We start from the raw sequence: 18,719 nt of genomic DNA, 5'->3' as shown, positions 1-18,719 counted from the left end.
TTCTTTCCTGGCTAAAACAAGCTCTGTAACACGCTGTGCTGATTGTAAAGGCTAGAGGCTGTAATGGAGTTTTACATTTTCATTTATAGTCCAATCCTAGTGCAACTGGTTTGTGAGGAGGAGAGTATTTCTAGAGTCTTAGTGATTTTAGCTTGTACTTTGGTCTTGGCTTGAGGGCACTGACTGAATTAAGGTGTCCTGTCTGTAAGGGACTAAGATCTAACTTGCTCTGGGGCTAAGTCTGATGAATGTGAACATGATGAACAAGCTCTTACATGAAGTTCACTTGGCAAATAAAGAGATAGTTATGAGTTCCTAGTCCTAAGCCCCCCCTCACATGAATGTCCCATACGAAACCCATCAAAACCATGCATTCCTACTCCTGCTGGTAGCCTCAGAGAGACACAAAATGAATAAGCTAACATTTTTCCCTTTTTTCCCTCTTAAAAAGGGTCTCTGAAGAAGCAGATGAGGAGCAGTGGCAGCAGCCCTGTGGCCATAAGGTTACAGTAAGAGTGAACTTCAGCAAGGTGGTCTCTGGACAGGATCATCAAACAGGTTTTTCTATGCAGAAGCACTGGACTCCTTTTTCTACATCCTTTGGATGTTGTTCCCACTTTTAAAAGGGAGGGGAAAGAGGAGGAGAGGGAAGGCAGCCTAAAAGTGTATACTCCTCCCTTTTCCCAAAAATCATCTGATTTCCCGAAAACAGAGACTAGACCTGTGCGCTCTCCCGGGCAGCCTGAGCCAACAGGATTGTGCAACTCTTTCTGGGAATCCGACTTCCTGCCGAGAGCTGTCAAGGCCAGCATCTCACCCGAGCGGGCAGGCTGGGAAGCGGCATCCCACAGATAGAGGGTGCTGCGATGCTGCAAATAGAGCTTTCTTCCCCAGACACCGCTTTGGGTGCATTTGGACAAGGGTGTGCACAGGAAGAAAAACCGAAAGAGAGAAAAGAGAAGGGAAGAGAGAAGAAAACCAGACACGCAGTAGGGAGAGAAGGTAAATATTACAAACATTGGAAATGAGAAAGGAAAATATTCCCAAGCATCGCTGTCTGACAGCTGTAAGAGTCAGCATAAGCTGCTCCTCAGCTCCTGGGTCTTAGCATGATTTTTGAGGTGCTGAGAAGAATGAATTTGGTACCTTGAAGAGGGGAAGTGTTTCTGTCTTAATTTGCTGTGCACCAGCATGATGTCTGGATACACTGATGGTCACAAAGAAAGAGCGTGAGTACCAAGATAGGGATCTCCATTTTGTCAGTATGGAGAGAGCTTAGCATCCCTTCTTGATGCTTGGGGTTGCTACGTGCAGGAAGAGACAGAGATATAAACTTGCTTTTGAAGCAAAACATTGACCTGGTCTCCACAAGCTGCGGTTTTAGGGTCTTTGACCTACTTAGCAGACACGCAGAAACACAGGCAACATTAATCAATCATGCTGTTTTTTGTCCCAGATCGTAACTCCAAAGTCCAATTCATGAAAGTTTGCAGAAAGGAAGAACTGCTTTTTCCAGATGTGGTGAGTTATTAAATCTCCAAGGGGAACTCAGGTTTATTAATAATTGCATTTTATAAATTAGATGTTTTTCCTGTAGTGATGTACTGATTGTAAAATCTGAATGTATCTAAAACCCAAGTAGCTTCCAGAACAGGATAATGAAAGAAGGAATAGGACTTAAGACCCTTGTGTTCAGCTCCTGGAGCTTTACCAGCTCTTACAGAGCTTGAGAGAACCAGAGAGCACAACTGAGTTTGTACTCCAGTGTGAAAAGTTACAGGAGAAAGACAATCCCCACACAGGCACAGCATTGGTCATTAATACTGCAGAGCCAGAAGCTCTGCTGCATGCTGTGTACAGCCAAAGACTAGCTTTTTCACTGGGGATTGTGCACGTATGTGGACAGAGAAGACTCCTTCAATGTTACCTTCTTTCCTCTTTTCTCAGGTACCTTATCTTCTTTTGTCTCCCTGTCTGGGCTGAGGCGGCCTCCATGTATGGAGAGATCTTGTCACCCAATTATCCTCAGGTGTATCCCAATGATGTGAAGGAATCTTGGGAAATCCAGGTCCCTTCAGGATATGGTATTCACCTCTATTTCACACATCTGGATCTTGAACCATCGCAGAACTGTGAATACGACTTTGTGAAGGTACTGTCACTGTTCTTGAGTGAGAAAAAGACATGAAGGCAGGTTAGAGCACAAACCAGCAAAGCTGTGTACAAAACTCAGGGTTGGAAGAGGAGGTAGGCACATCCTTCGTACTTAGAGCTCCAAGAAGTCCAAATGAGTGAGTGTATCACCACTAGCAGTCACTGAATGGATCTGAGTTCACCTCATAACCATGTGAGTGTTGTCCACCCCCTGATTGTCCCTTCTATGTCCCCCTCCCTATGTTTCTCCTATATTCATAGGAAAAGCCTTCTTACACATCTCTGACACTTCGTAATTGCAAGGCATATTCTTAGCCAGGGAACTGTAGATGTAAAGGGACCATTTTCCTAGGGCAATGGTTTTCTGTGCCTGAAATTATTCAGAATTAGTCCCTAAGTGGACATAGATGATTAAATGCAATCAGAAATTGGTTGGAAAGGATGGAGGTTAAAACCAATCCATCTGTGTATTTATAGTACGCAGTCAGATAAAGTGCTGTGGTCCCTTGCACCACCATTTTCTGTGACCTATGCACCACAGACTTCCCAAAACTAGTTCTGCTCCACGTTGTCCTACAAGGCACTAAAGGTGCAGCATTTCCACACAGACAGAAACAAGACCATCTTATCTGGCCATATCTCTGTGTGAAAATGGGCAATAAGATCAGGTGCATCACCAGAAGGAAACCTTTGAGGAGGATCAACGTGGGACAGGAGGATAGATGTGCTCTGTAATAACATGGGTCCTTTAGCAACAAACTGATGAACCTGTTGGGCTGCTCTGTGGACTGTCAGGGATTGGTTTTGTCATTCTGAATCATGGTGTTGATTTTTTTGTACAAGTGGACCTGGGGAAAGGATGTTAAAAGAGAACTGTCTGGATTAATTTGTATCTGAGAAACTAAAGACAGGTATTTCACAGGTGGGAGGGAGTAGGAGTAGGAGTAGGAGGGAACAGTTCTCAAGTGTCTTAAGAATATCAGGAATTTGGTTGTCTAGGGACTCCATTCAGCTGCACCTTAGCACCTATAAGCTGAAAGACTTAAGTGTTGGTAATTACACATGTAAGAGGTCTCTGAATTCTTCTGCAGATCACATCGGGTGACCACATTGAAGGCGTGCTTTGTGGGCAGAAGAAACCTCATGCCCCAGGCTCCTCGATAGTGGAGGAATTTCATGTCCCTTACAACACCCTCACTATGAGCTTCCAATCAGACTTTTCCAATGAGGAGCGTTTTACTGGTTTTGCAGCCTACTATGTTGCAGTGGGTAAGATTAAAACAGTCTCCTCTGACTCTTTGTAGTGTGCAGGCTGGAGCAGGAAGAAAGGATGACAGAAGGGTTTTCCTTACAAGAATGCCTTATTTAAAAGAGGTGCCAGCAGACATGACTGTATTCTAATATGGCCAGTATAAATACTATCTTAGAGATACCTTTTCCTTGTTGTTCTCTTGTTTGCTTCACTTTCCTATCTTTCTCTTGCCCTCAGGCCCCTCTCCTAATTTTGGTTGATTCATCTTTTCACATTTGCAGACCTGGATGAGTGCGCAGACTTTGTGGAGGAACCTTGCAGTCATTACTGTAATAATTATATTGGAGGTTACTTCTGTACCTGTCCACCAGATTATTTCCTCTATGAGGATAACAAAACTTGTGGAGGTAAGACATCCATATGAGCTGTGATAAACAGCAAGAGTTAATTTAGGCCAAGTGAGCTATTGTACTTGGAAGACCTTCTCTATCAACCTTCTCAGCCATTTGTCACAGTTGTGTTTTGGAAAAAGAGAAAACATTGCAGTGCAAACCTGAACTGCAGTAGACTGTGATTTTTGGAATTTCTATTAACATATTCTTAACATTCTTAATTTTATTTTTGTGTCAAGAGAATTAAAAAAATACTAAATGACATTCTACAAAGACTGTGATGCAGAATCTTAGCATACTGCTATCTGTGAATCTTTAAACCTCTGACAAAACAGGGCAGTTCCATAAAGACACAAAAATGGTAAAGGGCCTGCTTGGCTTTAATCAAAAGGTTGCAAGGTCACAAACAGTGCATGTTGAAAGGAGTCTATTATAAGGACTTGAGCATGAGGAAAGGGAGTCTAGGTGGAGAGTAAAAAGGGATTAAAGTTCCTGGCTAACTGCATAGAGAGTGGCACTGGCTTCAGTTTCTTGGAAAGATGCCATGTTGTGACATAGTTATTGCAGGTAGGGAAAGCTTGTCACTTGCACACATCCATCATTTCCTTTCTGAATCCTACTTGTGTTCCTTCCTTAATTCTAGTGAACTGCAGTGGAAATGTCCTCACTGAGCCCTCAGGAGAGATTGCCAGCCCCAACTATCCCAACCAGTACCCAGAGAACTCACGGTGTGAGTACCGAGTGGCTCTGAGTCCAGGCTACTTTGTGGTGCTGACCATACGCAGCGAGGACTTTGACGTGGAACCAGCCGACTCAAATGGGACTTGCCTCGACAGCTTAACAGTAGGTGTGGGGGGTGAGCCGGGGTGCTCTGAATTTCCCATAAATCTCCTCATGTTCAGAAGACTCTCTGAGTGTTTGTTTTCAACTATGTTGCCTTTTGTAGTTCCAGGGAATACATTTGAATATGTATATATTGAGTATTTATTTTAATATCTCTAAATACATTTGGTATTTCTCATCTATTCTTTTTATTTTCCCAGCTTGTCTCTGGAAAACAGCTTTTCGGTCCCTATTGTGGCAGCAAATTCCCAGGTCCTCCTGTAATCAAAACTAGGAACAACATTCTTGACATAATCTTCCAGACAGACCATTCTGTACAACACAAAGGCTGGAAAATACGCTACTATGGGGATCGTGAGTAAACACTTGGGAATGCGTTCAGTCTGCTGCTGAGTTAGGGAGAGGGTTTGTCCCAGGTCAGATTTATGGTACAACAGCATGTAAACATGTTCACAGCTGCTGGTATTGAGCAAAAAGAGGATGCCTATTTACTAGCGAAAAAGATCAGTGGGAGAAAGAAGTAGGGAGCTGGAAGGAGAGTAAATCTTGAATCAGTTAATCATGGATTTCCACTTATCTCTTCAAAGCTATAACTTGTCCCACGACTGTCATCCGCAACTCTGTTCTTGACCCAAAGAAGGACAGGTATATCTTAAAGGACAATGTGAAGGTGACCTGTGTGAAAGGCTACGAAATTGTGAGGGTAAGTACACAAAAAACCATATGTCCCCTCTGGCCCACTCAGCAACATCTTGAGGCCATTTCCCATCAGGTGCCCTGAGTACCTTCAGGGACTCAAAATTTTCAACACAACAGTGGTAACTGGAAACCTCTTCCAGCCACTGCAGTATTTTGAGGACCCTCCATTGGATTGCCTGTGTCAGATTTATTTGATGTCCAGAGACTTAGATGGATCACGTGTTCTTTTTCCTAGCAACGGGATAGCATCACGAGTTTTCACTCCAGCTGTCAGGACAATGGTGAATGGAGCAACTCCCATTTGAGCTGTGTTCGTAAGTGACCCGTCTCTGTGTTGTGGGAAGCAGACAGGAATGGAGTCTTTAGGCTCTAGATCCACTATATCTCTGGATTAGGAGAATGCTGAAGGAGACTGGGTTGTGAGCATGCTGAAGGGACAGAGAAAGTGAGTATCTGTGACTGTGCAGGGATCAGAGAGGCTGAGGGGTTCCCCATCATACAGAATAATTATATTGTTGAGAGAAGATACCCCTTTGATAAATTTGATCATTTTTGTTTATTCTCTACAGCTGTGAACTGTGGTGATCCCCCTCCTGTTGACAATGCCCAAGTCTTATACGTCTCTGAACTCCATGAGCCTCTGTACAAAGCTGCTGTCCGATATCAATGTGATGCACCTTACTATACCCTAGAAAACAAAGGGGATGGTAAGCACTGCCTCTGCTGCACAATCATATTTCTTTGATCAAACGCCTCAGAAATGGTTCTGACATCATCATGGGACTGGGATTACATCACATCTGATCAAGACTGGGACAAAGTTCTTATTGGTGTGGGGGTTGCAGGCAGTAGTTTTGTGTTGCCTCTTGTGTTTAAAACAGTCTAACAATCTCTGTACTTGGACTGTTGGCCTTAAATGCATTAGCAAGTCCTCTGTCATTTGCCTTGTGAGAGAACCATGGAGGTTGTTGTCACACGTAGCACAGAGTTCTGGTGGAAAACTAAAGGACTGTTTTAGATGAAGTCTCTCCAAAAAAAGGGATAGAAACACCCTGGTGGGGAGATAACAGCTATGTTTATCAATCTGTGCTTGCTTTGGAAATGAGAAGGTTAATACATCTTATACAGTAATGCTACTTACCCTCTTTTCATCTTGATTGTATCCTTATGGAACTTTTTTTTCCTTGTATTTTCAAAGTGGTGTATCACTGCTCAGCCAGTGGAGAATGGGTTAATGAAGAGATGGGAACAAAGCTACCAAAATGCGTCCCAGGTACTACCAAAACCACACAGTATTATGAAGACCACTGCTTCTTTCATCTCTGTATTTTTAAACTGTTGAGCCTGAAAGTACAGTTGATCCTTTCATGTTTGAGTCACACTGAACAGGGTATTTCTGAAACCTGTGGACTCCATAAGGCAGGAGAAAGAAACTGGAAACAGAAATGGGTAACACAATAAGACATCTGGTATAACAGGACCTCTTCAAGTACCAATGTGTATTTCTGCACCAGTTTCCTCACCTTGAAGTGGGCACATTCTCAAGTTGTTCAGAGCTTCAGATCTCTGTGTGCATTGCAGGTAGCTAAAAGGCTGACACACCAAAAATGTATCTGACAATGCTGGACCTTTCTGCCTTCAGTCCCTCCCAAGCTACACTGCAGCACTATAGGGAAAGGCCTTTTGCTACTCTGACTGGAACTCATAGCCTAATCCCTTAAGTTTTAATGTGTCCTTCAGTATTCAGCTACAATTATTTAGTCTGAAAGTTGAAATAAGATCCCTGTCAAGGACCTTCTCATCCTCTCTTTGTGTACTTGGGAGATGCTGAGGAGGGTAGTGCTCCTGCTCCTGACTGCTGAGAGTCATGGTTGGGGCTCAACTTCCAGCTGATAAAGACAATTTTAAAACCTATGTATACTGCACACTGTTCAGCTTACCTTCTTAGCGGAGGCAGCATGACTAGGCCTAGTCGTACATGATGCCTATTCAAACCCCCAAATCCTCACTGGCAAAGGACAAGGACTAGACGAAGATGATTCAACCCTCTTAGGGGCCAGCTTAGCATAGTGCGAAAGGCAAATTGAAAGGTAAAGCTCAGAGAACTTACCACCCAAGACGAGTTTGCAAAGAATATTAAGCCAGACTCTTCTCAGTGGGACACTGTCATAAAAGACAATGACAAGCTCAAGTTGCAACAAAGGACATTCTGATTGTATTTAAGGAAAAATGCTCCCCTAGAGCACTGGAACTGTTGTCCAGAGAGGCTGGCTAATGACCAGCTTGGCCTGAGCAATCTGGTTTTGCAATTAGGAGGGCAGCAGGGAGTGCAGTTAGGAAGGAAGATATTAAACTAGAGACATTGAGAGGTACCTTCCAGCATAAATCTTTCTGATTATGTGAAATTCTTTAACAAACTGCTTCATTCAAATTGGAAGCTACCTGCTGGCTATAATTCCTTAAGTTCTGACTATATGAGCAAGAATTCAATGTAAACAAGGCAATGTGGTAAGAAATCAATTTCCTCGCCATGTTAGAATGACCAGCCTTATTTATGCCTTTAGTGGTCACATTTTGCAAAATGGTACAGAACATTTTACTCAAAAAGCATGAAGCATCTCTGAACCCTTAAGACCCATAGATAAGATCTGCGACTGCTTAAGATTTTGCATACTACTAGATGGAGAGGGAAAATGGCAAAACATCAGTGACAAACCTTAACACTTAACTTGAGACTATCTGGAGTTCACAAAAAAAAAAGTTAAAAAAATTAAAGAGCAGTGTCATACTTCTAAGAACTTGAGCAAATATTTTTTCAAAGATAATCCCTTCACCTAAAGGGCATAATTCAGCAAAGGAAAATTGCTAGCTAGAAGGAAATTAAATGGTGAGCTTTGACATACCTAGCACTGGTGGGGTGACTACAGCTTTCCAGAATAAAGAATTTGAGAATGAGTATTTTCAGTTTAAATTGCGTATTGATAGTAGTTTCAATAGAACTTGCTTTAATTTCTCTATAAATACTTATTGTGAACTCTATGGCATACATGGTAAACACTGGCTACTCAGAATCAAAAATTACTTAGAGAACACAGGAAATAGGGGACTATGGGCTTTTTAGCAGTACCAAAGAACCTGCTGTTTGTAACTGCTAATTCTCCCATCTGGTTCTTCTTTCTTTTCTTTTCTTTCCAGTCTGTGGGGTGCCTAGTAATCCCATCAAAGACAAAGCAAGGATTTTTGGAGGCACTCGTGCAGAAAGGGGCAACTTTCCCTGGCAGGTGTATTTCAATGACCCAAGAGCAAGTGGTGTCCTCATCTCTGAAAGATGGGTAATGACTGCAGCTCACGTGCTGGAGGGATATGAAAAGCCCACCATGTATGCTGGGGTAGTAGATGTCGGTAGAGAATCTCTGGAGTGGGATGCCGAACATCTGATCCCAGAAGCTTCATTCATCCATCCTAATTGGAAGGAGGAACCCACAGAAACCAGGACTGATTTTGATAATGATATTGCACTAGTGAAGCTGAGGGATCCTGTGAAGATGGGTCCAAACATCTCACCCCTCTGTCTTCCTGGTAAATCACCTGAATATGAGCTGCAAGAAGGTACTCTGGGCTACATTGCTGGGTGGGGCCAGAGAGAGAGAGGAAAACTACCTAAGGATCTTTGGAAGGCCCAGATTCCCGTGGTGAACATGGACAAGTGCCGATCTGTGAAACCAGAGGGCTCTGATGATTCCGTTGTTTTCTTATTCACTGACAATATGATCTGTGCTGGTGGGGGCAAGGACAGCTGTTATGGGGACAGTGGTGGAGCCTATGCTATCCAAGATCCTCTTAATGACACACGGTACTATGTCGCAGGGCTCATCTCCTGGGGACCGAAATGTGGTACCTTTGGTCTTTACACCAAGGTAGTACGTTATTTGGACTGGATTAGAGAGACCATGAGCAAGCATGAGGGTTCAGAAGCTTGGCAAAAATAGCTCTTCTTCAGCACAGTCACTCTTTCTAAGCGTGATGCCTACATGTTTGGGCTGGCTGTGATCCTGTTCACTATGTGTGCATAATGGGCAACATATAACACAATGTAACTCATTGTGTCTATCCAGAGTGGAGAGTCAGGAATATGTATCTGTTTCTCCCACTGTCATCATGTCGGGGAAGGGAAATTCTCTGCCTTCGACTCATAATAGCTTAGGAGCAAGATGTTATTCTGAATAAAGAGCTTCCTTTCATTTTTTTCTATCCCATTTTTTCCCACTTGGAGAAGACCTAGCCATGCCTCACCTGACAGGGAGGTTTCAATGAAGACAAGAGAGAATAACTGCTGGTTCCCAGGGTAGGTTCAGAGCCTGATTTATGTATTTCTTGTACCGTTCAGAGTATCTAAAGCATTAAAGAATGTCCAAACTGCCTTTTGTGCAATGTGCTATTGTGTGTGTATTGCCTTTCTTCTTCTCAGTCCAGACCTAGTTCTCCTTGAAGCTCCCTAAACCATGTGTCTAGGCACATTCTGACCCACTATGCTGCCAGTTTTCACCAAGCTATAACTTGTGGTACCTCACCTCTCTGCCTAAGAGTCTTTGTGAAGTTCTTCTGAGATGATTGCATCTCACTGATCAACCATTACTAGCAATGAGGACTTCAGAATTCTGAATCAAGCTAAACAGAACAGACATCTTCAAAAACCTTTCATTGACCTGTCCTTAGGCTTTATGTTTTCAAACTTTATTGAGTTAGATAAGAAATAAAGCTTGATTTTTCTCTCACAGCACTACCTCCCCTTGCTTTAGGGCAGGTAGTGTTGTGGAAAAAGATTACCTGATGTGTTAGGGTACCCAGTTCAGGACAGCAGAGAAGAAAACCAGAAATATGTCTGAATGGTCCAGGAGGAGGAGACAGAGTAAATACATATTTACCTGTGATTGCTATTCCTAGGAGGGCTTCAGATTCCTAAAGGGATTTTTGGCAAATCATCTATTGTCCATGCCTCAGCTTCCTAAAGTTTCCTGTCTCCTGCAAAGCAAGAGGTTCCCTCTCCCAAACCAGGGTTTATCCGTTGCTTCTGTACAACCAGACACCTTGTTTTTCCCTGCTCTTCTTGCCTCTCATGCTCCCCTCTTGATCAGACAGAAGGGAAGAATCATCAGAATTCTGACCCATGGAAATCATGGATGAACTTCCAGCACTTGTGCAATTTTGCAGAACACTTCCCAGTGCATATTTTCTCTAAAGCAAATGAGAGATGCTGACATCTGAGATTTGGAGCTGGATCTCACAGAAAACTGAAAGAAGGCAACTATGACCTTACTCCCAGAGTTCCCCTGTCAAGCTCTTGTAGACTTCATTTCTCTCAGTGACTCACAAGAAAACAGTAGGTTATTTTGCAGCAGCAAAACTGGACAAGAAGACAACTCCAGAGAATACCCACAACACAAGAGGTCACCTTCTCTCTGAGTCAGCATAATTTTGGAGCTGCTGTCCTGCAGTTAAAGCTTTATTTCATATTGTATAAAAAATCCATCCTCAGATTCTCATCAGTAAAGGTTCCTGGCCTCTTTTCTCCATGAGATTGGTTGTTGTCTTCCCTATCTTTTTGAATGTGGCAACACAGACAACTTTTTTTGCTCCCTTGAAGCCACCTGGGGTTTCAGGCTGGGTAATCTAATGGTAGTTTTGTGATAGGTCAGCAGCTGCCACAGGCCATTGAGGAACTGGAAACATTTCAGTGGCAAGTAAAGCAATCCCTATATAGAGTTCATAAATTGCTTTCAGTGGTGGCGAATAGTAAACTCATTAAAAAGACAGAAAATCATAACACACTTGGTTTCTCCAGCAATTATTTTAATATTCATAGAATCTCACTGATGCCAATGGGCAAATGCACACTGTACTCAGCACAAACCACCACATCTTTCAAGGAAGTCTTTTGCCCTGCAACCTTCCCACACAAGAGAGTACAAAAGTAGACTGCAATAATCTCATGATACTGTCTGCATTTCAAACAATAGCATGTTTGCCATCATGAGATTTCCTGATATTATTAAGGCTTCATCCAGTAATTAGATTTGGAGGAACTAGAACATCCACAAAGGCATCCCACAAGCTGCCAATGGTACAGCAGTTTTGGTAAATTTTGATGGTACCATCAAGAATTCATCAAAGAGTATGGTGGCTTTCAGAAGTGCTCATGGTGAAGGTGACATGCTTTGCCTGTTTGAAAAGCCTTTGGGACATCATCAAAAGCTTTGGATATGATTTGCTGTGTCTGGAAATCGATATGCTACCAGTGATCCTTCAGCTAGTAGGACAGCATCAGCTAAAGCCTGTCCTCCTCTACTATCCCTTTGATCCAGTCCAAATAGCTGAGGATCTTGGTGTAGAAGCCATAACCTTGGGCACAGCCAATACCCCAAGAAACTATACCAGTAGCCACCCAACGACCACTTTCCCTGTCTAACACTGTGAAGACACTCCCACTATCCCCCTGGCAGGTATCCTGTTTGCCTTTGGGGAATCCAGCACAGAACATGTTCTCAGAGAAAAGCATAGGGATGTCTCTCTTAGTGTCCAGCCATCTCTGACACTTATCTCGAGCAACTGCTGGTAGGCTCACATACTTCAAATCATTTGAGATGATGTTTTTATCCACACCAAAGCCGCTCACGTAGCCCATGTGCCCATCTGCGTAGAACGTGGTATTGGTGGTATCTGGGAGACAGATGGGCAGTACTGTAGGGCCCAGGGTTACTGGGTGCTTTAGCTCCAGCAGGGCTATGTCCCCGTTAAAATTGTGCTCATCTTTAGGGCTGTAATCTGGGTGGATAAAGATCCTACGTACAGGGTGGTTACCCATCTTGTGGAGCTCTTCCACATTGGTGTGGCCGAGGAAAACATCAGCCTCCTCTGCCAGCTGGTCCAGGCTCACATTATTCCTTACTGCTCCTTTCGGGAAGATGGTGTGGGCAGCGGTCAGGATCCAGCGATCACCCAGAAGGGCACCACCCCCTCGTCCATTGATGCCAGTCAGAGCTTGCCAAGGAAAATTGCCTCTCTTTGCTGGCAAGCCACCCAAGATCCGCTGGACTTTAATAACGGGATGGACCGGCTTCCCACACACTGCGGAGAAATACAAGGAGAACATGACACTCTCTGTTGTCCTGGCTTGCCTGTCTCTTTCCTACACCACCACTGTTTGATTTCACCTTAGTTTGGCTTCCTGGATAGACTTTCCTGTCATCCCTCACTAATACCATTATCACCACACCCCTTCCTGCATGTTGTCCCGGTTTTGTACTGATTCTAAGCATGAGGTGGTAAACACCAGATGAAGTCAGAATTCATACTGACCTGGCAAGCAGGCAGGAATCCTTGCCTGGCCATCCTGATCCAGCCAGGTTCCCTCAGGAGAACAGGTGAATCTGTCTGTAGGATGAGAGGGAAGGAAATGAGCCTGCAGGGTTGGGGTAGGAAAATAGAATGGAACTGAACAGAATAGTATGGAACAGAATAGTTTTCAAGGGGTTCCTCTCTCCAATGTGTCCCACATGCTGCACTCAGTCCTTCCATGCCAAAGCAACCTTTCCTGGGAAAAGCTGCCTGTGGTATAATACGGAATGTGTCTGTGTGTCTTTAAGCACCTCAGTTCCAGGGAACCAGTAAAGCTCAGGCACTGCTTCTGTAGAAGAAAACCTTGAAGGGCCACCTGAGTGAAGCCTTAACTTCACACACTCCACATGCATATGGAGCACTGTTTGACCTAACTTACCCTAAGGAAATGAGAAGTAAAGATATGGATTTTAGATTCAAGTTTCTGGTCCCTGTAGTTTGCAGAGAGTAGGACAAGTTGGTTTGTCCCAGAAAAGGGAACAAGATGAGTCAGGGATTGTACATGCTCAGTATCTATTTGTGAGCCATTGTTGCAGGTTGGCTAAACTTGCATGTCACCTCTCAACACAAACTCCACTACCTCCAACACTCTTGCTTTACTTAGAAAGTTTGTTCTGGTGAGTAAAAATAATTTTTATACAATTTGTCTTAACACTAAGTAAATGCTTCTAAGAAAGTGTTTGCTGTTCTCTTTCAAAACTGACTAGATCACAATGTCTTCCCATTAGAATTTGGCTGGTGCTGATACTTACTTGCTCCTGAATTTTTTCTGATGAGACTGAGCTCTGACTCTACATGAAGGAGTTAAACTCGGATGCAAGAATTATCAAATTCAACATTAGTAACAACTCAAAGAACTCCTTAGCTGTTTGCTTCTGACCCCACTGGTAGTATATCACCTCTCTTCAGCATGCTGCACAGCTGTGTGTGCATGCTGCCAACTGCATTGGAAAACCTGATTCTGTTTAAAAATTGCCTTCTTTTTTTTGTTGTTTTTTTTTTTTTTTTTTTTTTTTTTTTTTGTGGAGGTTAAATGAGCAGCCAAGGCAAGGAAATCATGAACTCCTTATGCTGTTCTTGGAATCAAAGCTCTTGCATCACCCAGTCATATCTTGGGTGTAAAAAGAAGGCATGTGAATAGTTTTGAATAATGACTTATTTTTCTGATCTGCTGCATAAAAATAGATTTTTCTGTAAGATGCTATTTAGCTGTTAGATATCTCTGCAGATGAAAAGTTTTCCAAATATCTACACAGTGTTACAGTGGAGTGAAGTGTGAGTTTATTTATTTGCATCTGTAGCAACTTAGACTGATGTGCTGAGTTTTTTGAATATTGATGATTCCTGGACACCATGCCTCAAATTTCAGTGAAAGAATGAAATCCACTAGAAAATAATGAAATCTGCTAGAAAAGAATGAGCCCCATGACTACAGCTGAGGGGAGCATGGAAGAGGGATGTAATGGTCTCCAGGAATGAAGCAAGGTGGGAATAGGCTGAGACAGCAAGCCTCAGAAGATATGTGCAGCATCAAGGAAATACTGTTGAGTCTTCACAGGATAAAAGCCCTACGACTGGGGAGAAGAGACAATTCTAACTGGAAACCTGAGAGGCCTTTTCATGCACAGGTTTCAGTGTCTGTGTGGGATTAGGACTCACCACCGCCTGTTCCGGTGACGATGTGATAATACGGCTCATTGCATCGGTATGAGATCGCTGACTGGTACTCATTGTTTGCAAGTTCATTAACATAGCTGAATGCCCCATTGGTCAGGATTTTAGGGCTGCCACAGTTCACAACTGCAAAAAAGTTAAAAAGGGGAAAGAAAAAAAAGAGATGAATCAAACAAAGTCATGCTGCCTGCAGGTCTAGGCTTGACTCACATTGTGGCCATGATATGAAGAACCAAATAGGAGAGTTGGCAGAGAGAGGTTGTTCCAAAACAGATCCCAAACTGGGATCTTTTACTTTTAGGTGTTACAACATTATAGCAAATTTCGAGTAATATTTTATGCATTTTTGTAAGGGGAGAAAAACATTTAAATATTGCAAGCAGAAAAATGTTCAGTGGACCTCCACAGGTCCTTCCAGCCAGCACATCCATGAGTCTATGGTATGGATAAATTGAGTCAGAGAGGCTGAACTCTCCATGTTCCTGGAGGTGGAAAGCCTGAGTGGGGGACACAATCCCCATTCTTGGATTACTCACTTTCACAGCGAGGCATAGATTGATGCCATGTCCCATCAGCCTGGCAGACAGCAGTGAAGGACAGCAGCTTTTGATTGCCCTGTATGGGAAAGGAAAAAAACTGTTGGTTGTACATAGCCTTTCATTCCCTTCTCCACATCAAAATACTATTCTATCTGCCCATCTTTTCACAGCTGTCCAGTATTTGTCCCTCTGCAGTGTGTTCCAGTTGCTGTCTTCTCCCTTTGCTGCCTTCCCTCTATCCTGTGTTTGACATAGGCTACACAGAGGCCAAGATACCAGGAGCCAGCAACCATAAAACCATGCCAAATCTGGGGTGCTATCCAGTCCTGGCAATAGGAAGGCAGGTAACATCTTCTGCTTCAAGTCTGATTTCATATCCTTCCAAAGAGGTATCCTTGTTTACCAATGTTTCCTGGAATCTTTGTCTCTTGTCTTCCACCAGGGCTTCATGAAACAGTAACTGCATAGTGGAGAGAGCCAGGAAAAGAGAAACCACTGGAAGAAAGCCAAGAGAAGCAAGGAAGAAACAGAAATTGCAAGAGGTCGTCATGAGTGAAATCTTTGAAGAAAGTCTTATTAAAGGTAAAAGACACAAACAAAAGAGAAGCCAGAATATGGCTGAAAGGAGTGGAGAAGGCATCTCACCTCCATCAGGTTATACCCAGTCTTGCAGCTGACAACAAAATAGTCTTGAAATTGATACACAGGTTGCAGGTCTCTGATGATGGTAAACTGGTCCCGTGGGACAGGCTGTGGGCACCGTATCTCTGTGAGAGAGGGACAGGTAAACTGGGATTAACAGGGTCAACAGGCTGTAGTAGCCTCTGGGGGAGAAATCTCTTACTCTCTGAGGTGTAGTGGATCTTCCATCCATGGCTGAACCCTGACTCATCAGTTATGAAGAGTATATCCACCTCATTGCTGTTGGTTTCAATGATGCCAGGTGATTCCCTGCCACAGAATTCACCAATCTCTCTCCCTCGTACTTGGATCTGATGAGAGAAACAGGTGTCACAGGGACAGAAACACATAATCCTCTCTGCCCCAATATCCCTATTTCAAGCCAGACCAAGTTTACCAGAGTGCCTATGACAATGTATAGGGCTGGTTGTCTGACCCATCTGCTGATGTCTAAACTGACAGAGCAGAACAATGGACTGACCTACCACAAGCTCTGCTTCTCCCTTATCATGGCCATATGAATTATCAACCCCTTCAATTCCTGAGATTAAATCAAAGGGAGATTAAACTGGAAGAAGGATAGGGTTTTTTTCCTCCATTCACAGGGGCCTGTGACCCATGGGCTCTGACCTCAGAACCGTGGTAATTAAGTGTACTGAGGGAGGGACTGGGACACAGTCCTTCATGCTGGGATATTCTCCCTGTACTGATCCCATATTTCTTATTTGAATAGTGGCACCCCCACAATTCCTGTCCAGGTCTGGCAGCAGGGTTGGAAGTAGAGTTTGCTAATCTCCATTACCTTGAGCTGATCATAAGGACAATGGACTTGCTGGTGTTCATCAATCTCAAAGGGTTCCAAGAATGTGAGGGTGATAGACAGGCCCTTTTGCAGACGGATGCTGTAGTTACACCGGAGGTCTTCAGGATAGAACTGGGGGTACTCAGGGCTGCTCAGGTACCCAGATGCCTCTGTGAACAACTCACTGCTGCATTCCACTGGTGAAGAGGAAGAAAACAGAGGTGACATTGTGGGGCCGTGTCTTCGGCAGCCCCATCATCTGCTCCTTAAGTCCCTTCTCCCACCCTTCCTGGGTGAAGGGCTCCTTCTCTGGAACCCTCTGATCTTTTAGAATTTCTCTTTACCTTTGCAGGAATGGTGGTCACTCTGAAGCTGGTAGCCAGTGCGGCAAGAACAGAAGTAGCCACCCACATAGTTGTGACAGAAGTGCTGGCACTGAGGCCTTTCGTCATTCTCAGCAGCATTGTTAGGGTCACATTCATCCAGATCTGAAGACACAGGAAATGCAGGGACAAGGGAAGGAAACTTAAACATTTCTGCTCTATACTGGAAGTACCTAGAGATCCATATCCTTGCTTAAAGCTTCTCTTTATTTGCCTGGCAAGAAGGAAAATCGGTTGGAGCCATGCACAGGCTTTTCTTGCTGTATGTTGAGGGTATTTTCTACTCACCCACAGCTTTGTAGTATGCCAGGAAGCCCCTGTAGGGAATCACTGTGCCGTTGTCTTCATTGGAGAAATCAGAGTGAAATTCCAGGTTCATCCTGTTCCCCTTAGATACAAACTCCTTTCTTCCTGGGTGGTTGCCTGTGGTTGACCCAAGTTGGCCACAATATCGGCCCAAGTCCTTCTTGTCTGCTTTAATCTGTCAAGGTTAAGGAGAAATCAGCCTTGTAAGATTGAGTCTGCTCCATGCATGGCATTACCCAATCATGAGTTGCCAGTACCTGCTCCACCCATTTCTATCTTTAACTCCTTCCCTTTCCTTTGTGGGAACCATCAGAGGAGGCCTGGTGAAAAAAGAGCCATTGCATGTGGTGGCCATTAGACTCCCATCTCCATCCACCCCTTGGCCCAGGTATCTATGCATGTACCTTAACATAGTCATAGAAGCAGGACTCAGATGGCTCCAGGTCAAAGTATTTGAAGGTCAGCTTCACCACATAGCCTTTTGGGACCTGGACATCCCAGCTGCTAATGTTACTGTTGGGATATGGCTTGGGATAACCAGGGGATCTAATCTCCCCAAAAAGCTTTCTTGAGACTGGACTGGAACTGATAACTCCAAAAAAGAGGAAGGCCCACGGCAGACAAGGAATATGCCTGTGAACATGACAAATAAACAATGACATTACATAAATCGAAGTCATTCAAAATCAGGGAAGACTTCACAAGTGGCTTGACCATTGTCTAATGGAATGTAAACAAAGGAGGCCTCATTGGAGAATCAACTCGCTGGTTGGATCACTCGGGAACAAGGAGGACAGCTGAAGTGAATACACCAACACTATCCAGATTCCAGCGAGGCATTGCCATCCAGCCAGAGAAATTCAAAACCCAGGAAGCAGTGTGAAGAAGCATAGGTGATCAAGGTCTGCATTTTCCCAGAAGTCATGGGGATGAGTCTCAGAGAACCAGAAGTTTGGTTCCCTTTGGCCCTGGGCCAGTGGGTCATTTCTGGTTATTGCCAACTTAGGATCATTGGTGAGGATCTGAAGATTTGCTGAGGGGAAATCCTGCCAGTTTCTCCTGGGGAGCCCTCTACTCTGTCATACCTCGATCTCTCTGCTCCAAAAGTTGGCGCTCACTCTTTTTTTTCTTCTCACTTTGCAGATCCCCACTCTGTCCCTCTGTGCTTCTCAAAAAGAGCTCACTGCCCAGATCTCAGGCAAACATCAGCCACGAGGATCCTTCTACGTGCTAGCAAGGTTTTTAACGGAGGGATAGTGAGCAGCAGCTTAGCCCCCTTGACCTCTTCTCCTCCCTAGAAGGGTCTAACCCCCTCGACAAGGCAGTGCCAGCGCGTCCCCCTCCCCAGAGCCCCCACTCACATCTCCGTGCGCTCGCCCGCCGCGCCCCTGCCCGTCCTGAGCTCCGAGGGGGGAGCCGGGGGGCGGGCAGGGCGAGGGGAGGAGAAGGAGGAGGAGGGAGCGAGGCAGGAGCGGGGAATAGAAAGCCGGGTTACGATCAGCCTGGCCCGGGACCAAGTCCGCGGCGCCTGCTGCCCTCTGCTGCCGGGTCCCGGTCCGAGAACAGGGGCCAGGGGGTGTCTCGGGGGCTGCCCCAGCT

At 44.4% G+C, this 18,719-nt stretch overlaps 2 protein-coding genes across 2 annotated transcripts; one reads left to right on the top strand and one right to left on the bottom strand.

Annotated features, from left to right (window-relative positions):
• The first annotated feature begins 854 nt into the window (after nucleotides 1-854).
• Nucleotides 855-9,760, top strand: C1S (complement C1s). The gene is made up of 12 exons (XM_071558652.1): nucleotides 855-1,002; nucleotides 1,457-1,521; nucleotides 1,948-2,152; nucleotides 3,246-3,423; nucleotides 3,688-3,813; nucleotides 4,442-4,641; nucleotides 4,842-4,995; nucleotides 5,229-5,344; nucleotides 5,576-5,654; nucleotides 5,910-6,047; nucleotides 6,539-6,613; nucleotides 8,536-9,760. Exons 2-12 carry the CDS (start codon nucleotides 1,517-1,519, stop codon nucleotides 9,327-9,329), a joined length of 2,070 nt encoding a protein of 689 aa, XP_071414753.1. The 5' UTR covers nucleotides 855-1,002; nucleotides 1,457-1,516; the 3' UTR covers nucleotides 9,330-9,760.
• Nucleotides 9,761-11,151: 1,391 nt separating this feature from the next.
• C1R (complement C1r) lies at nucleotides 11,152-18,547 on the bottom strand. Its single transcript, XM_071558637.1, has 11 exons — nucleotides 18,482-18,547; nucleotides 17,525-17,753; nucleotides 17,103-17,295; nucleotides 16,776-16,919; nucleotides 16,432-16,628; nucleotides 15,793-15,940; nucleotides 15,594-15,715; nucleotides 14,946-15,024; nucleotides 14,395-14,535; nucleotides 12,697-12,771; nucleotides 11,152-12,465 (listed from the first exon to the last, which is right to left on the bottom strand). Coding segments are annotated over exons 1-11 (2,130 nt in total). The 5' UTR covers nucleotides 18,484-18,547; the 3' UTR covers nucleotides 11,152-11,665.
• Nucleotides 18,548-18,719: the final 172 nt, after the last annotated feature.

This window comes from Pithys albifrons, chromosome 1 (genome assembly GCF_047495875.1).
Source record: "Pithys albifrons albifrons isolate INPA30051 chromosome 1, PitAlb_v1, whole genome shotgun sequence".
NCBI lineage: Eukaryota > Metazoa > Chordata > Aves > Passeriformes > Thamnophilidae > Pithys > Pithys albifrons.
This window is presented reverse-complemented; position numbering and strand designations above follow the sequence as displayed.

Excerpts from the sequence above, each read along its gene's own strand:
- C1R (XM_071558637.1), bottom strand. Across the intron at positions 15,716-15,792 it reads GATCCACTACACCTCAGAGA|AGATACGGTGCCCACAGCCT; the intron begins GTAAGAGATTTC and ends CCTCTCTCACAG. Across the intron at positions 12,466-12,696 it reads GATTCCTGCCTGCTTGCCAG|TGTGTGGGAAGCCGGTCCAT; the intron begins GTCAGTATGAAT and ends ATTTCTCCGCAG.
- C1S (XM_071558652.1), top strand. Across the intron at positions 3,424-3,687 it reads AGCCTACTATGTTGCAGTGG|ACCTGGATGAGTGCGCAGAC; the intron begins GTAAGATTAAAA and ends TCACATTTGCAG. Across the intron at positions 4,996-5,228 it reads AATACGCTACTATGGGGATC|CTATAACTTGTCCCACGACT; the intron begins GTGAGTAAACAC and ends ATCTCTTCAAAG.